The 20396-nt window shown below is 42.8% G+C and overlaps 1 protein-coding gene across 3 annotated transcripts in view; it reads right to left on the bottom strand.

Annotated features, from left to right (window-relative positions):
- The window catches only part of LOC124425932 (nephrin-like), a 74889-nt gene that overhangs the window by 4076 nt on the left and 50417 nt on the right, over positions 1–20396 (bottom strand). For all 3 annotated transcript variants that reach the window (XM_046967020.1, XM_046967022.1, XM_046967021.1), the window contains 10 exons: positions 16252–16362; positions 15912–16115; positions 6167–6318; positions 4059–4203; positions 3707–3837; positions 3217–3376; positions 2166–2459; positions 898–1206; positions 378–704; positions 88–278 (listed from right to left, as the gene is read on the bottom strand). In XM_046967020.1, coding sequence (XP_046822976.1) covers positions 88–278; positions 378–704; positions 898–1206; positions 2166–2459; positions 3217–3376; positions 3707–3837; positions 4059–4203; positions 6167–6318; positions 15912–16115; positions 16252–16362 — 2024 coding nt within the window. The remainder of the gene's footprint in view (positions 1–87; positions 279–377; positions 705–897; positions 1207–2165; positions 2460–3216; positions 3377–3706; positions 3838–4058; positions 4204–6166; positions 6319–15911; positions 16116–16251; positions 16363–20396) is intronic.

The raw sequence follows: 20396 nt of genomic DNA, 5'->3' as shown, positions 1-20396 counted from the left end.
ACCCGCCCTCTCTGTCTCAACCCCCCTCCCCCCCCCCCCCTCTCTCTCTCTCTCTCAAGGGAAAGAGACAACGGCGTTTTTTCTTACACTTTTGTGTTTGGTAGATAAATTTGAAAATTCGTGCAGGGGCATCCCGTTGCGAATGGTGCAGTAGCCAACGTAGCTGCCGTGCCCGGTTAAAGAAGTGATGGTAGAGTGTTCCAAGAGACTTCTAGACGGAGAGGTTTCTATCGTCGATACCAATCGTCTTTTTCTCAAGTATTCCGAGGGCTCGTCTCCTGAGAAAACAGGCACGAACGGATAATTAACGATTGATATTAGAAAAGTGAAGAAACGTTTTTCGATCGTCTCATCTGTGCATGCAATACGATACGAACCGGTAATTTGTTGAGGTATGATGTCCGGATTCTTCTCGTCGCTCTCACTCAAGTCACCGCTTGTTTCCAATTTCCTGAATGGACTACCTGGATGCTTTTCGTCGTTGAGAAGGCTGCTACCTTCGCGGAATCTCAGTTCGCGCTGTATCGGGACCGATTTCGTTTGCTTCCCATGTTCCTCCATTTGCGACTTGCCACGTTCCTCGACGTTCGTGTGTTGGATCCTCAAAACGATCATGACTATTACCGCGACGATTATCAAGGCCGTTACCACGCCGATCATGACACTGAACATCGGTGTTAATCTAACGTTTTGCCGTGGCCTTTCTGAAATAACCAACGACTGATCTTATTTTCCATATTTATTCCGTCCGTCTAATTCGTCCTTTTAAGACGGAGGAAAGGTAGGAGAGTACGATTGTTACTTTCGCAATCCCAACGACATACTTTCCCTCCGATATCTCGAGATTAATTCGTGGCTATAAAAAGACGGTTGCGAGAAAAAGGACTGGTCGTTTACCTGACTCGGATGTTAATTGTTTTTCAGGGAGCCTCAACGTTCCTGCTTGCACGACCATTGCCTCGCTGCGTCCTTTATCGTTGTACGCGTAAATGCATGCCTGATAAAGAGCACCGGACTCGAGTTGAGCGACGCTGAAACGCGGCACCGGCGACGTTAAATTTGCACGCAATTCCTGGCTGTTGCTCTCCCTCACCTCGAGAAGAAAGGATTGCGGTAAGCCGCCGTTGAAGCCCTCGGTGCATCGCACCGAAAACGAGTTGGTCGATGTGTTAGAGGTAGTACAATTGTGTACCATATCCGGACGACCTGTGTCAGTATAGGGAGGGCGAAAGAGATAGTTACGATAAATCAAGTTCCTCTCAACCTCCAAATTCGTTCGATTCGTTCGTCTTTCTTTTCTTTTTTTTCTTTCTTTCTTTTTTTTTTCTTTTTTTTTTTTAACCCAGATAAAACGAGTTTATATAAAAGTACGTTTGGATAAAACGCGCGCGATCGATGATCCTTTATAAAGGAGCGCAATATCTTAGGTGGCTTAACGAAGCCGACAAAAGGAATGCAAATGCCCATTGTTCCTTCGTGGGGATACCTCTATAGGTAAGTACCTCTATAGGTACCTCTTTCGCGCTATTTTTCCAAGCTTACCTTTTGAAAATATAGCCGCGGTAAGGGGGAAAGGTAGGATGTGTCGCGTGGCCGAGAGAGAGGGAAAATATTTTCTCTTTTCTTGTAGTTTTTTTTTTCTTTTTTCTCTCTCTCTCTCTTTCTTTTTCAAAGAATATCGCGTGGCGCGACGCGCCGGAAGCACGGTTGTTCCAGATAACAAAAACCAGAGAGAGAGAGAGAGAGAGAGAATACTTTCGTTCTCCGTGAAAAATCGCGCGCGATGAATTTTTGCGACTCCAAGTCCACTAGGGCTTTTATCTTTAGCGGAAAAATGATGATAGCAATTTAGTTTGATTTTCAAGGAACTCGCGTCGCAACAAAGATTCGTTCGGATGACGAAATATATATATATATATATATATATATATACATATGTATGTGTACACATATCTCTCAAGTTCGACAAGCGAGCATGGATTTATCATAGGTATATACACGTATAGCCTATCTTGGAAAACTTTGAGTAGACTCGAAAGTCCCGACGACAAAAGGAAAACGGCCGGATATTACCTTTGTGCTCGGCAATGCCAGCGGCGACATTCGATATTCGATTATCGAGGTCTTTCGATTTTCGTGATCGTTGCTGCATAAGGATAACTCACCGGCGGGTATAATGTGATAGACGCAAGGCACTTGTTGATGCCCTATACGATTCGTGGCCCAACATAGCAACGTTCCGTAATCCAATTCCGTCATTGGCGTGTACGAAACGATCGAGGATGTGCCTGCTCTGGCGATATGACCCGCGGCAACGTCGATACTCTCCGCAGAATTGTTGAACGTCCACCGGAACTGTACTTCCGCGGGATTCGCTTCCACTTGACAGGATATGTTGGCCTTTTCTTGTTTAGCAACACCGTGGAACTTTGTTTGGTTCGGCTTGCAAGTTGGAGCAACTGTAAAAATATTTAAACATATAGAGGATTCGATCGAGTCGGCTTTCGCCAAATGCAAATTAACGCGAGAAAGTAATGGGAAATAGATTTTACCAAAATTATGTGCTAACGTACGCCATTAATAATTTAATAAGCAAAATTGATAGGGCGGAATTCCAATATCCTTGTCGACGCCGTCATATCCTTTCCGTGTACGCTTTTATAGGAGGATTTAATAATAATTCAAACCAAATAAGCGGACATGTTTGTTATAAATTTATAACGGATAGATACGTACTTATGTAGGTATATGTATTATATATTGGCAGGATTATTAAACCGTGGGATTTAATTTTCATATTTATAATCGATGGAAAGTCGAAAGATTAATGACGAACGAGGCGACGCGCGACGATTCGCTTTCCGGTCAAATTCCCTTCGAAATCGCTTTTATTTCATCACCGTTGTCGCTGATATACATATAGATTATATAACGTTGTCGCGTTTATGGAAGTGGAATGTCAGGGTTTCGTGGCAATAATTTTCCGCGCTGCTTCTTCTTCGTCCTCTTCTCGCGTAAAAGATAATAACGTACGAGTGTACATAATTATATATATGTACATATATGTATATATATATATATATATATATATATATCCGTAATAACCACCGAGCCGATGCAGTCTGCCCGCAGACGCGCAGAACCGACGCGCAACTCGCCTCTATTACCCTACGTAGCTCGTAGGTGAACGTCGCTTCGCGCGGTCGCTATACTCACACATGACGTTCAAATAGAAAGGCGAGCTCTCCCCGTCGCCCTCGACGTTGTATCCCACGCACGTGTAATTGCCAGCGCTCTTGCGGTCGACTCCTTGGAGTACCAAACTCTGATTACTGATTATAATACCTTGCGTTACGTTGTGATAAAGTGCCTTGCCCTATAAGAACAATTTCACGATGTTTGATTCATTGGTACGGAGAGATGATGAAAGAAAATCTCACTATTCGGCGAAGAAGCTACCTCTTTGCCGTTCGTATCATGACTAATCGTCCGGAAAATGATAAAACTTGAATAAGACGACTTAAGTAAGCTTATAAAGATTACATTCGGATATATATCTATATATATATATATATATATATATATATATATATATGGATATATGTCTATATGTATATGGACACATGTACAGGATATATCTCTTTTCTAGCTTTTTTATTATTACCGAAACGAATCGAAAAAGTAAAAGGGGAAAAATTTGTTATACCTGATGACGCCACTCGACTTTGGTAACCGGCGGCTCGGCTTGTATCAGACAATCGAAATAGACGTCCATACCTTCTCGAATGGTACTAGGGTCCAAGGATGTTCCCAGTTGTATTTTCGTCTCCGGCGTGTCTGTAAATACGGATCGATCGACGAGCGAACGCTTGAATAACGCTAACGGGAAAAAGGTTGTGCGGTTCTACCGGCCGGAAAGGAAAGAGAAGAGAGAAAGAGAGAAGAAAAGGAAAAACGAAGAGAAGTAATAACGAAAAGAATTTACGTCCGTAACGTCAATGACGAACGCTGTTTCAACGTTCTTCGGGCAAGATAAAATGCGTCGTTAATACTCTTACATTGTATCTCGAGTATCCAGTCGTCCTCTATCGGCGCGCTTCCCATGATCGAATTTTCAGCTCGGCATGACAAGTGTCTACCGGCATCTGCTTTGGTCGCCATGAAAGATAAGACGCTGCTGGTCGTGTTCCCATCGCTCGAGGTCTGTAACAACGTCGCCCACAACTTTTATTCCTTTTCTATTTTTTCTTCTTCTTTTTTATTTGTTATTTTCTTATATTTGCTCTTGTTCCCTCCATTCTTATCTCCTTACCTTTATCTTACATTTTTCCACTATATGAATTATACATACGTCAAGAGCTTATCTATCATCGGAAAGAGGGAAAGAATGCTGGAACTCGAGTCAAAATCCTCGATCGATCTGTACTTTTTCTTATTATCGATGCGAGAGCGGGTGGAGGGGGTAAAGAGGAAGAAAAGACGCTGAATCTTTTTCAGCCAATTTCATTGTGGCGGAAGTGCATTTTTCCGCTCCGATCGTCGCGTCTCAGTCGAATCGATAGCAAGTCGCAAGCTGCTCCGATAACACGAAGGACTACGTCGCATCGAGACGTGGCAAGGACGCGAAAGGGATTACGAGTGATGGATGGAAGGAAGTCGTTTCAGAAGCTCTTATTTTTCCCTCGGCGTATATCTCTCGCCGACGAATTTTCGATCGACCTAAACTACGACTACCTACTGCGTATGCTCATTTCTACATCCTCTTATTTCGATCTTCTTTCTTATATGGCCTGAGATATCACGGAAGGAAAGAATTTTTGCTGTGCTTCCGATCTATGGAGTCTTTTTCTTATTTCTTTTTTTTTTTTTAATCCGATAAGACGACGATGTAAATATTTGAATTGTCGTACGGACAGGGAAAGATGCAACTCTTCGAAGAAGGGAGAATTACCAAAAGGAAATATTGTTTCAGACTCGATACACTTGGTGCTGTAATACTTTGTTTTGTTGCTTATATAAGAAACTTAAACAAAAGGGGATATATATACATATATGTGTGTGTGTGTGTCTGTGTATATATATATATATATATATATATATATATATATATATAGAGAGAGAGAGAGAGAGAGAGAGCAAGGGACCGATGGAGCGTGAGGGGTGAAAGTGGGAAGCGGCCGAGAGAAATACGAGCGGCGAACTATAATCTATAGGAAAGCGCAGAGAGGGTAGGACTCGTTTTTCTTCTTCCTCTTCTTCTTCTTCTTCAACGCGCAAAGTTGAACGGTGAGTTTTCTGTTTTCTTTACCGTGGCATATTCGATGAAATCGAGTCGTAAAGAATATTTTTTTTTTGGTACGCTGATTGCACTCGCAATTGCGACTAATCATTCGTAAACACGGAGTAATTCGTAGCGGCGTATCAATTAATTAAAAGCAACACCGGCAAGCCGACTGTCACGCATCAATTTAGCTTAATTACGTGCTCGCTAGGACGGTATCCATGGGTTGGCACGTCCGCGCACGAGTGAGCTAGTTGTTGCAAGGTTAAAGGGAGAAGGATGCGAACGGCGCGGTGCGGCGTTATCGCGTCAGTGGCTTACTTTGATTTAAATTACCTCGGGCTCTTAACGACGCTTTTACCGGCGGCTTAAGCCGCGGCACGAGCTCATGATAACGATATCTCACACGCCATTTCGACGAATACACGCTAAGTTAATGTGCGCGAGCACGAGCTAGCCTTCAGGATACGCACACATGGTTGGCTCTATTTTATGGCTCGTGTACGAGACGTATATGGGACCGCTCGAAGGAACGCCGAAGAAAAGGACGCCAGAGAGTCAGAAAATTACATATATTGTTCTATCGTACAAATCGAATATCGAAAGCATTTTTCGTTACGTCTTTTCGTCCTACTACTTGTGCGATAAAAAGGGCCAATAATCCGAATCTTGGCGAAGTACTCTTAACGAATTTCTTCCTTCCTACACTTCCTAGACACTATCTTTCTATATTATTGGGCCGGCGCGGCGCGGCGCGGCGCGGCGCGGCACGGCATTCTTCCTCTTTCCCTCTTACCTTTTACTTGACTATTTCGTCGATTTTTAAATTCGATTCGAGTCAGCCGCGAGAAGAAGCTATTGGAATTATGATTCCCGTTTTCTCACCGTTTCCTTGGAATCCACTAAACGTTGACCGTTCCTCCACCAGGTCACAATCGCCGGTGGTCGCGAACCGGAAGTCCTGCATACGAGCTCGTACCTTTTGCCGGCCGATAGAGGCTGATTAGCATCCCTTATTTTCACTTCCAGCGGGCTGACTGAAACAATTGTCAATTTTATTCCTTTCTCTTTTTTTCTCCTTCTTCCTCCTTCTTTCTCCTTTAAAATGCAACATCGCGCGCAAATCTCTTTGTACCTTTTACCGAGAACGCATAGGCCTTTATAAAGGCCTACCTTTTCAGTTTCATTCTTTTCTTTTTTCTTTTTTTCCTATCGAGTCGAGATGTGGCAATAAATTTCTATAATTGCGATGAAAAGATAAATTCTATCTCGTATACCGGAGAACCATGTAATTAAAACATTTTATACGATACCTTAACGCGATAAAATATATCGCGTTGGAAAATAAAGCTGCGGTATAATGCGATCGTTTGTATTTTGCAATAAACAGAGCGGATGGAATATGGTCCATGATAAGCGTTCATGATATTGAAACTCTCGATATGAACGTATTTAAATAGCGAGAAATATTTTTTCAATTACTTAATGATTTCCTGCAAAAAGTGTCAAAGCATTTGTAATTTCTTTATGCGTCTTGCTACACGCTGCGTTGGATAAGTTATCGTTGGGTAGACGAGTCATTATTTTCTAGATGAAAATAATTAAAACGAATTATAAGTCCTGCAATTAACTTACGGATCTTGGTTTTGTCTCGTATTTTTAGAGAATCGTTCCCCGCAGGATAATCAATCCTCTCTCATTGTTCTCTCTTTCTAATTCCTCTTTTCGCGATAGCACCGGTGTAACCGAGAGGACGTGCTATACTGCGACAAATTGACGTTGATAAATTCTCTTTGTTATAAAGCTATACATCATTTGTGCTGCGTCGCAGCCTTCGCCAGGAACGAGAATCGAGTTATTCGGAAAATTGTCCACCGTCTTTGCTCGACTTCTCTTTGTCTTTGAAACGTCCACTTTTGTCTCTCTCTCTCTCACACACTCCGTTTAACTGTCCGTCTGCCTGCCTCTCTCTCTCTCTCTCTCTCTCTCTCTTTCTCCTCCCCAACCCCACCCCACCTCGTCGCGATCTTGAAATTCTTTGCCCGATAAAAGACAAATTTTCGTTAGTGAAATGGAGAAGAAAGAAGCGTTCGCTCGATGGCATTCATAAAGTTTAACATATATATATTGTACGACACGTTAGATACCCGTATCGCATGTATTCCTTTCTATTTACATCGTTCTTATTTTATTATTCGCGCAAAACGAAGATCGAAGACGTATACAAGTAGTCCTCCTTGATGGCTTTTTCACTGTGCTCCGGTTGCGCTTTGACGGGCGCATGTTCGACCACGATCGGTCGGTATTTTTGCAAATTTAAATGAGAAGCGCATATACGAGGATGCTCTTAGAATATTCCTCTCTATGAGGAAAAGGAAGAAAATTCGAGTATACCGTCCGACGTAGCTTGATTAAAAAGGTGTTTTCGAGCGTTGGTGAATTATTGAATGATTCCAATGATCGATCTCTCCGTTAATATTACGTGATTTTTTACGTGATTTTGTTCTTTGAACAAAAAGAACCGTTGGATATTTCAAAAGAACTCTATCGTCTATCGTCGTAAAGAGACGCTTCGATGAAAAAGAGAAATGTGTTAGGAGACAAGGTACATATTGTGTCGTACGTTTCAGATACGTACTTTTCCGAAGGAACGAGATTGAGTCCCGTGAGTGTGCGTCGAACGATTCCCATTTTTATAGGAGCCACGAGGGCGTGTGCCATCTACGAGGAAGAAAAAAGTTTCTAGAAAGAGGACAAGAGAATATTGGATGGAAACCGGCAAATGAAAGACGATGCGAAAAGAGAAAGTGAATGTGGTATGTTCGAGGAAACGAAATATTGATAAAAATCATTCTCCTTCCGACGCGTCCTTGAGATACACGCGTGTTTTTCGTTAAAGCGGCTCTATGTCGTGTAGAATGCGACTGTACGACCTAGCGAATCTATGCATGGCTAATGGTTATCGATTTTCAAGTGTACGTCGCATCGGTGCTGCCGACAGAGAACGGTCGACGATAAACAAGCGCGGTTCGCGTCGCGTATAACGAGGCCGTTCATTAATCCGCGATTCCGGCTAACGCGGGATTTGTCACGCGTATTATACAAACAGCCGGTACGCGTACCCCGTTCGAGAGTCTGCCTGAGCTGTAGGTTGGTTCGAGTACAGATTGGGGCAGAAGGGATACGAGAAGAGTGTGCCTATGTGCGTGTGTGAGAGAGAATATGTTGGAAACCTTGTTCCGAAGCACTTGTTCTACCTCGTACGTGCCTCTGCAGCGTGCTTAAAATTTAGGACAGTCTACCACAGTGTATCTGTAAGAGCGGCCCTGTAAAAGTGGCAAAAACCTTTTGTACGAGATTAGCTCCTATTGCTTTCCGAAGGACTCTCTCTCTCTCTCTCTCTCTCTCTCTGTCTGTCTGTCTCTGTGTGTGGAAGCGAATTTTGCTGATATGCCAGACCTGAGCGCGCTCTTAAAAAAAATATGTGAACGTCGTTAAGGGTACTGGCAACATTATTTTCCCAAACTGCCTACTCACGTGGATAACGATCTTAGTTAGGTATAGATAGAAATTTTCTAAGGGCAAGCATTGTTCGGGTTCGCAGGATCGTTCGATTCCGGATAGGATACATATTTTATGCTCGAAAGCGACCACAAATAAACGAAAGATTATTTTGGATTTGGCGCGTTTAAATCGATACTGAGCAGGAATGTTATCGTCCCTTGTGGAAACTCTGGCAGATAAGCAGGAGCGTACGGTCACGCGGGTAATTCTCTATGCTGTTCGAATTACCGTGGAACGTAGGATAATCTGTAGCTACGAGTTAAATCGTCCTTTCGCGCTTTATGAGAATCGCTTGTATATTTCTCTTTACCTTCATCTCTTGCATGGGCTCGTTTCTAATATAATCTTTATACAGCGTCAGAAGGACTTATAACTGCGCGGTTTGTCGTTTAACGAGAAGACGGATCGAACGTGTGCCGTTCCCAAACAATTGGGGTTAGTCGTACAAAGGGATTTCGAATATCTCTCATACGCGTACAGCTATACTTGATGTATGAAATAAAACTCGTTTCAACGTCGATTTGCTACATTCTCTATCGCCTCTCTCTCTCTCTCTCTCTCTCTCCCTCGTACGCTCGAGATCCTTTATCAAGAAATTCATCTCGTCGTAGCGCCGTGTCCGCAGCATAGTGCATTCATTTTCATTGATTTATCGACGCTTTTGTTGACTGTAAATTAGGATGAGTGCCTTCGGTATTCGGTTCGGAGAGAACCAAGTGGAATTAGCGGATAGAATTTCACCACGACATTTGTAATTCGGTAACTATCTCGACTCATCGAGTCATTCGCTTTGTTTCGCTGGAACGTTCGTTTAATACGCAATTATCTTGACTGTTTGAAACTTATAGTACTTAATGAATGGATAAAAAGGCATTGGATGCGGCAGTTCATACGCTTCAACTTGAATATCACATACAAATTTATAATCGTTGCTCGAGCGTGCAATAAGAAAATCCCCCAGTGACATCCTCGCCTGACGATAATTTTGGTCTATGTTGTTACAGGAGTTTGGAATAGACGGTATCGTTTATAAAATCGCAAAATGTGCTCTTTAAAAAGGAAAGAGAAAGCTCGTCGCGTCGAGCACGCCCCGATATCCCAATGCAAGGGATACGCATTTATTCTCGTTGCGACGTTGAGCCGTGTATACGGTACTTACCTACCGACGTATGTAACTAGGTACTTGCCATATAGTATACATAGTACGTTTCGCTCGTGAGTGCGCGACTTTACGCTGAAAAGCTTCTCTATGGTAGGGTCCGTCCTTTCTTTTCCAACGCTACGTCGATCCTCTTCGGCCTTTTTATCCGCGTTCCGCCCTCCTACTAGACGTCTTGGTAGTCGTCTTCGCACTCGGCAGTCATCCTTACCGCCTAAGGCTAAGCTTTCGCGCTTCTGTTCCTCATGTCCGTCGCACACCGGTAACATTTTCCTCGCTTAGAAATTCAGGCCAGTCTCTTGACAGAGCGAGGAGCGAGAGCAAGAGGGAAGGTCTATTCAACGATGCCGGATATCCATTCAGAGACCGAGAGGGCGAGGGGCTGTGAGAGAGAGAGAGAGAGAGAGAGTTGGAAAGATGTTACGTTTTTAAAAGGACGCCATGGATCAACGCCGACCAAGAAATATTCCCGATGCTCCATTCCCTTTCCTCCTTGCATCAGACTTTTTCTCTAGGAATACGAGAGTAGTTGCAATATTTATTGCCACCTGACGCCGGTTACCACTGACACGCGTCAGCTTTAGCTTGCCTCGACTGTGACTACTTGTCCAACGATACACGTTATACAATAAATGTTTCGTTCGCTCGGAAACGTCTATTCCGTGCGAATTATTATTATATTATACGTTTCCTCGTAAATCGTCGCCCTAAATTTTCTATTTAATTCTTTCAAGACAATGTTCTTCAAATTCTCCCTTTTAACAGAAACATAGGGTTTAACTTTTGCTTTAAACTCTTTCAAGTTCAATTTACTTTTATCGAATTGCGACCGAATGGCAATGTCTTTAAAATCGCCCATATTGAAGATTTTTTCCTTTTCTTCAAATACACGATTCTCTGCCGATTGAAAGTTATTAATCGGCGGAATTGATTCAACCATTGGTCTCGGTCGTTCTAAAAGGAAAAAGAGACGAGGGCAATTTCGACATCTTACTTTTTCTTAACGAATTAACGATCGGAGATGATTTCGAGGAGAAAACTCGTGCAGGACCTTTCGAGTTTGCATAAATATTATAAATGCGAGATGAAATCATAAAAAATCTGTGGAATTATTTTTCTATCGTCCGCATTCCCATCATATCGCTAATATTTATTTTATAATATAAAAATTCTAAGAAGCTTGTCTAAGGAAAATTCTAAAAGGTCTGATAATTCCAACATTGACTATCCCCTATGGACAACGTTCTATTGTCTCGACGGTTTTGATTTTATGACATTAGATATTGCATATCTCTTCGCTTTTCTATGATAATTGCTCGTCTCTCTCTCTCTCTCTCTCTCCCATTTCATTCGGAGAAGGAAACTCAAGGGAAAAGATGGTATCGAGTATGAGCGCGAGGAAATTGATATAAAGTGTTATATTCGGGCGAGTGGAGAGATATCATTCATAACTCGATCATCTCATGCGTGCACACGTCGTACGGATAATCCAACGCGATGATATCGTAGTAGCGAGCAAAGTAATTGTTTCGTCGTCCCGTCGGACAACTCTCGGTTGGCACAGAGAGTTGGATGAAGAGAGAGCGTGTATGCGTGTATGCGTGTGAGAGAGAGAGAGAGAGAGACGTTAAATCTTGGAGATATTATACCGTGCACGCAAACACCTTGAGGCGACACGACGTAGCGTAAGAAGGAGATAACAAATTGCAAGTTGAAATAATGATTTCGTTGCATTTCCTCCTATGCTAGGAAAGGAAAATACCGATCTACGTTCGATCGAAATTGTCGAAAATGATAGCGAAACGTGGAGAAAGATATATCCTTGGAAGATTCAACGAATTGAATTGCAAAGCGAATGAAAGCCAAACTTTGCGGATAAGGATCCTTCGATGAAAAGCGCCCTGCGTTTCGACGCTTCGACCCTCCATGTATATTCGACCGAGCGTATAAACCTTGCATTTGCATACGTATGCATACGCATCGCAAAGGCAAGTGTATAAGCATATCCATGGACGTACGTGCATATTATGTAATACGTTGTTACGTATATAAGCTGGGTGGCAATAATAAATAAAGATAACGCGTAGAATTACTCTGGAAGGTGGAGTGTTCAGAAAGGCCTCTATACGATACACGAGGAGCCTCGATGTGATATAATTAATTCTTCTATTAATAGCGCGGTACACGTGTTTCTAAATAATAACGCGCGCTAATTCGTGTAGACGTTATTATAGCTAAATTCGGCTTTTGTAAATCGCCGAGCTTATTTCTCTTATCGTAGATACCGTTCGCGAAGAAAAATTCGCTCGAAAAAAGACATTTCTAGGAAATGAAACGAAAAGAGAGCCTAAATATGATAATATCTGGAGAAGGAGTGAAAGGATAGGTGTATTTTCTTAAAAAAAAAAAAAAGGAGACGGATCAGCCGTTCGAGCGCAGCCGTTAAGAATTTTTTTGCGGACGAGAATCCGCGCCCGGAACGATGCCCGCATCCATCTTGCACGCGCCTTTCCTTGCTCCTCTTTTCGAATCGAGTAATTGATCGGCGAAATTCAATTTCCAGCAGATAATGAAATTCAAGCATCGTCGCGATTCCCTGAGTCTCCGGCAGATGATCGCTTCTTCTTACTCGAGAGATCGCCGAGATCCAGCCATGTGTCCTTTGAATTTACTTTTCAACCGGGGACGAGGAGTCTACATCGTACTTGCACATGGTCGATGCGGCTTATCAACGGTTCCTCTTTATTCCATAATTCTCTATGAATTTTCTTTCTCTTTATCGTATCGTTCGTTGTACCTGACGCATAGATCGATCATGGATACATATGGATAACGTATGTAAAACGTATTTCGATCGTCGGTCAATATTCTATAAAGTATATCGAAATGCTACATGCGAAATGTTTCGGCCAGCCGAAACGCAAAATCACGGGGAGGTTTGCATCTGGAAAGTTAATATGTTATCGCGTCTCGAACTATATCAGAACGAAACGTTATTTTTATTGAATTAACAGGAAGATGCGTTTTTTTTTTTCTTTACTGTCGAATCGTCGCTCTCTTTGAATTTGTCTTTCCCTTTAAATGCAGCTACTTAACGTGTCGACGAGCAAGGTGTTGCTAGGAGGGAAGTGTCATTTATAAAGAAATCATTTGTGTACGTCATTCTAATAGCTTCCCTCTTTTCTTTTCTCGCATCGATAGGAGTCGCGCTCCAATTAGCGTAGGCATTGTCGACCAATGCAATCTCGATCTCCCGAATAAGCACTTTGAAAAAGCACGAAGGATCGCACGTTTAAAGGAGAAACTACTGCTTTGCGGACTCTTTAACGATGACAGACGGAAAAGCACCATTCCCGACGTCGCGAAAATAAAGACGCGCGTATTTAATCCTCCTCTACGTTCATATGCGATCTGACCTAAATGAATCATCGAACACCCTGCGTTTTCATTTAGCTAGATTTCATTAGCGAGGCTATCTCGATCAATCGTCGAAATAAAACGACGCTTATTCGAACCGTGGCTAATTGTAAATTATTATCTCTTGTAAAGTTTCATCTGAAGAAGCCGATAAATATGTTAAGATTTTTATCATATCTTCTTTCTCTTATCGTTAACTCTTGATTCGTGTCGAAACTTTGCCAAAAGCATATTGGTGCAAAAACATAAACGTTTAATCAAATAGGTAACGTAAACGGAAAATCTTTTGGACGGCTTTATTTTCATATATTCTCCTTATTCGCAAAAAACGCATCAAGCGTATTTAAGGTTATCTCGTACGTTATTAAATCGTTTTCTTTCAATGTTGCGCGAATAGCGTATAAACTTTGATCGCTTACTCGCACGTCGAAATCGCGTAAAAGCCTCCGGTCGCGGTCGTTCAATTAATCGCTAGTTAATGCGAAAGCCGTGTTGGATGTAGCAGATTATTTCTTTCGCCATTCAACTCCTCGCTTTGTCCACATATTTTTAATGGTCTCATGCAAACGGTATATTTACTTTTGTTCTTTGTCGCACATTCTTCATCTCGTCCATTGTCTTTATTTTATTTTTTTTTTTTTTCAATTATCCTCATTTTTATTCGTTTTCCATTGATGTAACTAACGGAGCACAACAATTGAATTGATAACATTAACGTATTCGCCATGAAAAAGCGACGTAATGACAACAATAGCAATAACAGCAGCGGCAGTAGTAGCGGCAACAACAACAACAACAATGATGATGATGATAATAATGATAATCAAGTTGCTTCGCTTAGAGGAAAAAGAAGAAGATGAAAGGTAGCGTGGCGAATATGGGTATCGTAAAACGTTCCTTTCTCGAGCAACGGAATTAACGTGTGGGCACTGATAAAACGTTGGCGGTGTGATAAAACGCGGTGCGGTATTTGCTATCGAACGTTATCGAAGATGTAAGGGTTGGTGGCGCGAGATAATGGAATTCACTTTGCAGAGAGAGAGAGAGAGAGAGAGAGAGAGAGAGAGAGAGAGAGAGAGTGAGTGAGTGAGTGAGTGGGCAGGGGGTGAGTGAATTTCATAATTCAGAAATATTATTCGCCCTTTAATGATCGCACGAAACATCACTTTCCTTGGTTTCACCGTTTTTCTTTTACTCGTCTGTTTCTTTTACCCGCTCGGCTTTTACGCACTGTAACCAGGGACAAGACACGTTTCTCTTCAAGAATACAAAGCACCCAAGGGGAATCGTCGAAGCTTCCTAAGCGCGAGGGTAGAAGCGAGTATACGTAAGAGTCTATCTTTTCCACCTACGGCTATGTATTGTGTCTCGTCCATCTTGATTTACTTGTAACATAACGTGCGTATCACACAGCTACCAAGCTATTTGATCTCCAGTATGTGTAGTGTTTGGAAGATTTACGGGATAACATCGGCGCGATCTCTCTCTCTCTCTCTGTCTCTCTGTCTCTCTGTCTCCCCATTGGCGATAGCAGCAGCAGCAGCAGCAATGGTAGTAATAGTCACTGTAACGGTAGGAACGCTTTCGAATGGACGATATTCTCGTCTTATACGAAGAAACTGTAACGCGTTGCATAAATTAAGGGAGCAAGTTTATAGCACGATCGTACGATAACAGCTTTTTATGTGGACACCAGGTCGAGGTAGATGTATCTTTTCATAATAGCAGCGTGCTGCGGTCGAGATTAAACGCGCTTTCGAGCTCGGTCACGTTTAGCCACTCGCTTTCGACGCTCTAAAGGCAACTTGACGAACGGCGTATAGCCAGCCGAAAAATCTCCTATCTTGATCGGCGGCGTATATCTCTCTCTCTCTCTCTCTCTCTCTCTCTCTCTCTCTCTCTCTCTGTCGGTGTTTTTCTCGCCGAGCTCGCAGGTGAAGCTAGAAAAATGACCATCGGTTTTTCTGTTATCCCGATAAACATCACCCAGCGTACCGATAGCATGTCAATAACAAAGTACCATCGAAATACCCGGCTCTTCGACCGACCGTAACTCGCTCTTGTGAAAAAGCGATATGGTATTTCTACGATTGTTCGTTCGCACTACGATATCTGCCATCGCGTAATCCACTTGTCTATTCGTCATAAATGCGTTTTTAGTTTTGATTTTTGCTTACCAAACTTTATCCTTCTTCTTCTTCTTGGCCGATGGAGTTGTTTCTAGAGTTGAAAATTCTGCTTATAATTAAAAATATTCGAAGAAAATGTTTCGATTGAAATGAATAAAATATAAGACACAATATAAGGTTGATTTGTCGATAATACATCGAACTAGTAGGAACTAGAGTCGATTGGTAGAGGCGAAAAGACTCTTTGAATCGCCGAGAGAATATTTATAGTCGTCCATTCAGCGTATCTACTTGAGCGAAGCGTCGCGTCGCGACTCTTTTGTTCGCTTTGTTTTATTGCTTCAAGCGGATAGATACTTACAATTCATATCCAGTCGAATGGTCGAGGACAGCGGGAGCGATCTGTTATTATTCGTCGCGTTGCAGGTCAGCTCCGAGAGAACGTCGTCTCGTCCCAAATTTTTTATCACGATCTCGCTGCGCGTCACGCCGCTACGTACGTTCATCGTTTTGTTATTCATGAAATTGTTGTTACGGTACCAGGTCACAGTGGGCGGCGGCTTGCCTGTGAAGGAAAAATATCATAGAAATTGTATTCGTTCAAATTATACGAGATATAATATTTCTTTCTTTTCTTCGTTGGAGACACCAGAAATTGATGAGTCCTCGCATATCTATGTGTTTAAGTATTCCTTACTTACCGCCATACACGTCACAGTAGAGCCGCAAGGAGTCGCCATCCGCGTAGGGTCCTGCCGTCTTGTCCCGAGCGATGCCTCTTTCGTCGACGATCACGATTCTGTGAGGTGGAACTGAAAAGTGATGGATACGAGAACGTAGATATTCGCACGTGGTATTAGCAAAGAAAAAAACGAAAAGATTCACGGTCGCGCCAGTCGTGCATCTATGAAAAGGCCTCTGCGCTTGTCTCTCTCTCTCTCTCTCTCTCTCTCTCTCTCTCTCGGTCGCTCGCCATCAAGCGAAAGTCCGATAACGCGAAATTGGTATTGGAAGATCTTCGGATGCTTCGGATATCGTGAGACGGCATTAAATTGAAATCTGAAATCGATATCGCGCACGTCTAGTTCATAGAAGTCAGCCACCTGTACCTACTGCCGTCGCGATAGCATGGAAAAGAAAACTGCATCGAGCGGTATCGAGCTGGTATTATTGGTAATGCGATGGAGAAATTACAATTGCAAAAAGTCGATACTCTAATTCACGGTACGAGAGGAGGACGGCCATCTTCGTTTTCGTTAGAGAAACGCATATGTGATTCGTGCGATCGTATCTCCGACGAAGGAGCTGAATATCAAAGATCATTCTCCTATCTTTTGCTCCTGCTTCTTGAGAAACGTACCAGCCCTCGTTCAACGCCGTAATAATTTCGCGACGTTCCGCGGTTTGAAGACCGCCATTACGATAATTGCTTAGCGCACTTTCTCTCCTTCGCTAGCACGGACAACCATTTCTGGCGCATTTCCTCGGACACAAAGAGAATCGTCTCGTACTTGTTCCTTTTGTGCTAGTAGAAGAGGAAGACGAGTACCTGCCAGATTCTGATTCACTCTACAGGCAAACTACTCCGATTCTTATAGTCCGTAGTTCTTTCTGTGTAGCAAAATTTCCTACTACGGATTGTACGCTATGCCCTTTTTCTTTTACGTTTCTTTCCGAATCGGTTGGTCTTCTCTTATTAAACGTACGTCGAAATCGACTCCATATTTCTCTCCCTCTCTCTCTCTCTCTCTCTCTCTTAATTTTTTTATTTTTCTTTCGGTTTCCCATACGCTCTTCGGAAACTCTTGGTTTTCTTAGGCCACGTTTACTAATACTTTTCTTTCCCTCTCGCTCTCTCCCTCGCTCGATCGTATCTTCTAAACCTCTTCTAATCTCTTGTTATCCTTTCGGAGCGAAGCGCTCGAGAACCGAGAAAAGAAACGAGATGATCGAGTTTCTTTCGTGGTTCTTTGTCTCTTTTATTTTCTTTTATTTCTTTCCGCAATTGTCACGTTATTTCGTACCGTCCTTCCTAACTCTGCCGTTAAGATCTCGAAGTACATGCGAGAGAGAGAGAGAGAGAGAGAGAGAGAGAGAGAGAGAGAAAAGTGTCTCCTTTCCCGAGAGCGTAAAAAGTCGCGAATCCTGAGAACCGTTATCGAATCTTCTCTCTTTCTCACTCTTTTTCACTCGAATGGACGAGTAGGAAAAGGAAAGAGGCGACGGTGGTTTACCGCGTCGTGGAATTTTGCCAAGTATTTCCAAGTCTTTTGGAAAGGATCTATGAATGGAATTTAATGTCGCGGTAAGCATCGTAGCGTTTGCACGAACAAGGACGTGGAAGAGCACCGAACGTGTTTTTCCCTTTCATTTTTCTTCCTCTCTTCCAACTTTCTCCAATTCTTTATCTCCCGTGTCTCTACCATCGAAGTCTATCCGATGAAATAAGATTGTCCTATCGTGTTCGGGAAAAGTACCTTTCAACGTTGTTGATTCAGATGTAGGGCGAGATTCGCGAATCCCCGACCATGGAAACGGATGGAAGATGAAATTCGTCCAACGGAATTGGATGGAGAAGGAGAGATAAAGACGATCGAAATTTCATTCCTTCCAGCGTGGTAGATTTCAAGAGCAAACGAGATGTATCCTCGAAGCGCTTTCTCATTAGTCCCGAAGACCGTACGAACGGATCTGATCCTTTATGGTTTTAAAAAAAATATTTTCATTTCGGGCAATTTTCCCCTCCCTTCTCGGACGAGCCGATTTTAGTCGACGAGCAAGTAATTGTCTCGCGAAGCTCGAAACACACAGAGAGACACGGGCCGACAAAGGGAACGGCGAAATAATAATTAACGCGCTTCTGTGCGTCTTCTGTAGACATCGATACGCGATTATTCCTATGTAAATCGAAACCGATCCGAGATCGGTCTTTCGATCGGAGCTTCGGTCATTTTCGCTCGCCTTTATCTCCCCTTTTGTCATTGCCGGTGCCGCCGTCCCGTTGATTTCACTTGGGAACATTTAAGCGATTTTACTTTTCTTTTTCACCGAACCGAGATGAAAAAAGTGATAAAGAAAGAAAGCCGATACATCGTTTTTTAATAGCATTACCGAATCGCGCCGACCGCATTCCCGCGAACAAAGCGATTAATCCAGGAAAATTGTTTGCAATTACGCGCATCCGGGTGCGAAGTGCGTGGCTGCTTTATTAATAATGATTGGAATATTACAAGAATGCACCGTGAGATGAAATCCAAATTTCCATAACGAAGTCGAGCGTGCTAAAGCGCATTTCTCGCTCTTATGATTTCGACGGGCGTCGCTATCGCGGCTCGTTAATTTCGACAGACACGCAATTTGTGCATTTTATGCAGCGTCAGTTGGCATTCCTGAGGATAGTATTCGTCGGAGGATCATCGATACCGCTGCCACTTTTAGGAACGCGATCACCACCGCGATATTTTAACGTCGACATACCAATTATAATATTTCCTCGAGGTTACCGAATTATACCGAGAATATTAGGATAAGGAGGATTAGGAAGAATTTTTGTTTTTTTTTTTTTTTTTTTCGCGGGGATGCATCACATTAATTATTGCAAATTATCAAAGTTTGTCACTCCGAGCGGGCTGACGTAAGCCTTTGTTCTTCTTTTTTTTTTTTTTTTTCTTTTTCAAATGAGCGAAAGCTCGGCGGCTCGTTTGTTAGCGCGGCTTATACGCGAATAGTCATCGAGACTCTCTTTGCCAATTCAGCTGCCACGAGAGCGCTCGTTAAGGAAACGAGCAAGAGCACTAGTACTAGTGGATATCAACTTGCTTCTATCGATAACGTCGTCGTGTCTAACGTTCGCGATAATTCGAAACTCGCGATAGTTCGAACGCGTTCATTTCCATTTTCTTCTTCTGTTCTTTGGCCTTCCTCGGTCTCGATTTCTTTATTATTTTCCTCTCGAAAATGAGGATACATAAGAATAGGATTTATTCTCGACTACGTCATACCGTATTACGTGCCAGAAATACCGCGTAGCTATACGTGCCATTGAGGAAAAGAGAAATGACAAACTCGAAAGGCAGTGCCGACGGGTATGGGTTCTTTTGACAAACTTTGCCTCGCATAGATTTGAAGTGACGTAATGCGCGAGTGTTTAAGGGCGAAACTACAGCCATCAGGTCCGTGCGCTTGAATTTTCTCAACTTTTACATTTCCCTTTGCGGTTGTTTGCAACAGACGTTTGCGCCATGTAACTCGACTCTTTGCGAGCTTGTTCTCCGCTAGTTCTCTGCTCCTATCAAGTTTCGCGGAAGCGGAACCAAGGAATTTCAAGAATGTCGTCGATTAGTACGTACGTCCGCGCGTTCGTTTTAATCCTCGTTGGAAAATGATTGATAGACTTCTTCTAGCGAGTAACTCGAGCAACTTTCGATGTATTCGATACACAAAGGACCACTCGTTTGTTATTCGTCGTTCTTGCTATCGACTCCGAGAGTTTGTTTGGATGGACCAATAAATGGATAGAGAGAGGAGGGAGGGGGAGGATACTCGTTCGCATCTCTCTTGCGTGTTCACGCGTGAATTTCGACAAATTCACCTCTTCTCCTCTCTTCCCTTTTCGAGCGGATAAATCGATCGATCTCGTTTTTTTTTTTTTTCCCATCCTTCCGCCACGAAATTTGATCACCGAGATACCCAAGAGCTCCGAAAGCGCTTTTATTATTCAGCTTGGATAGCTGCGCGCGTTCCTATTCTCAATGTTTCCTCCAAATTTCATCCGGTGGATCGCGTTCTACTCATCAACGATAACTTTTATCCGTTCGTAAAATTTTTATCCGTTCGTGAAATTTAT

This window comes from Vespa crabro, chromosome 8, assembly GCF_910589235.1.
Source record: "Vespa crabro chromosome 8, iyVesCrab1.2, whole genome shotgun sequence".
Classification (NCBI taxonomy): domain Eukaryota; kingdom Metazoa; phylum Arthropoda; class Insecta; order Hymenoptera; family Vespidae; genus Vespa; species Vespa crabro.
The sequence above is the reverse complement of the archived record's forward strand: the minus strand, read 5'-3'. Positions and strand labels throughout refer to the sequence as shown.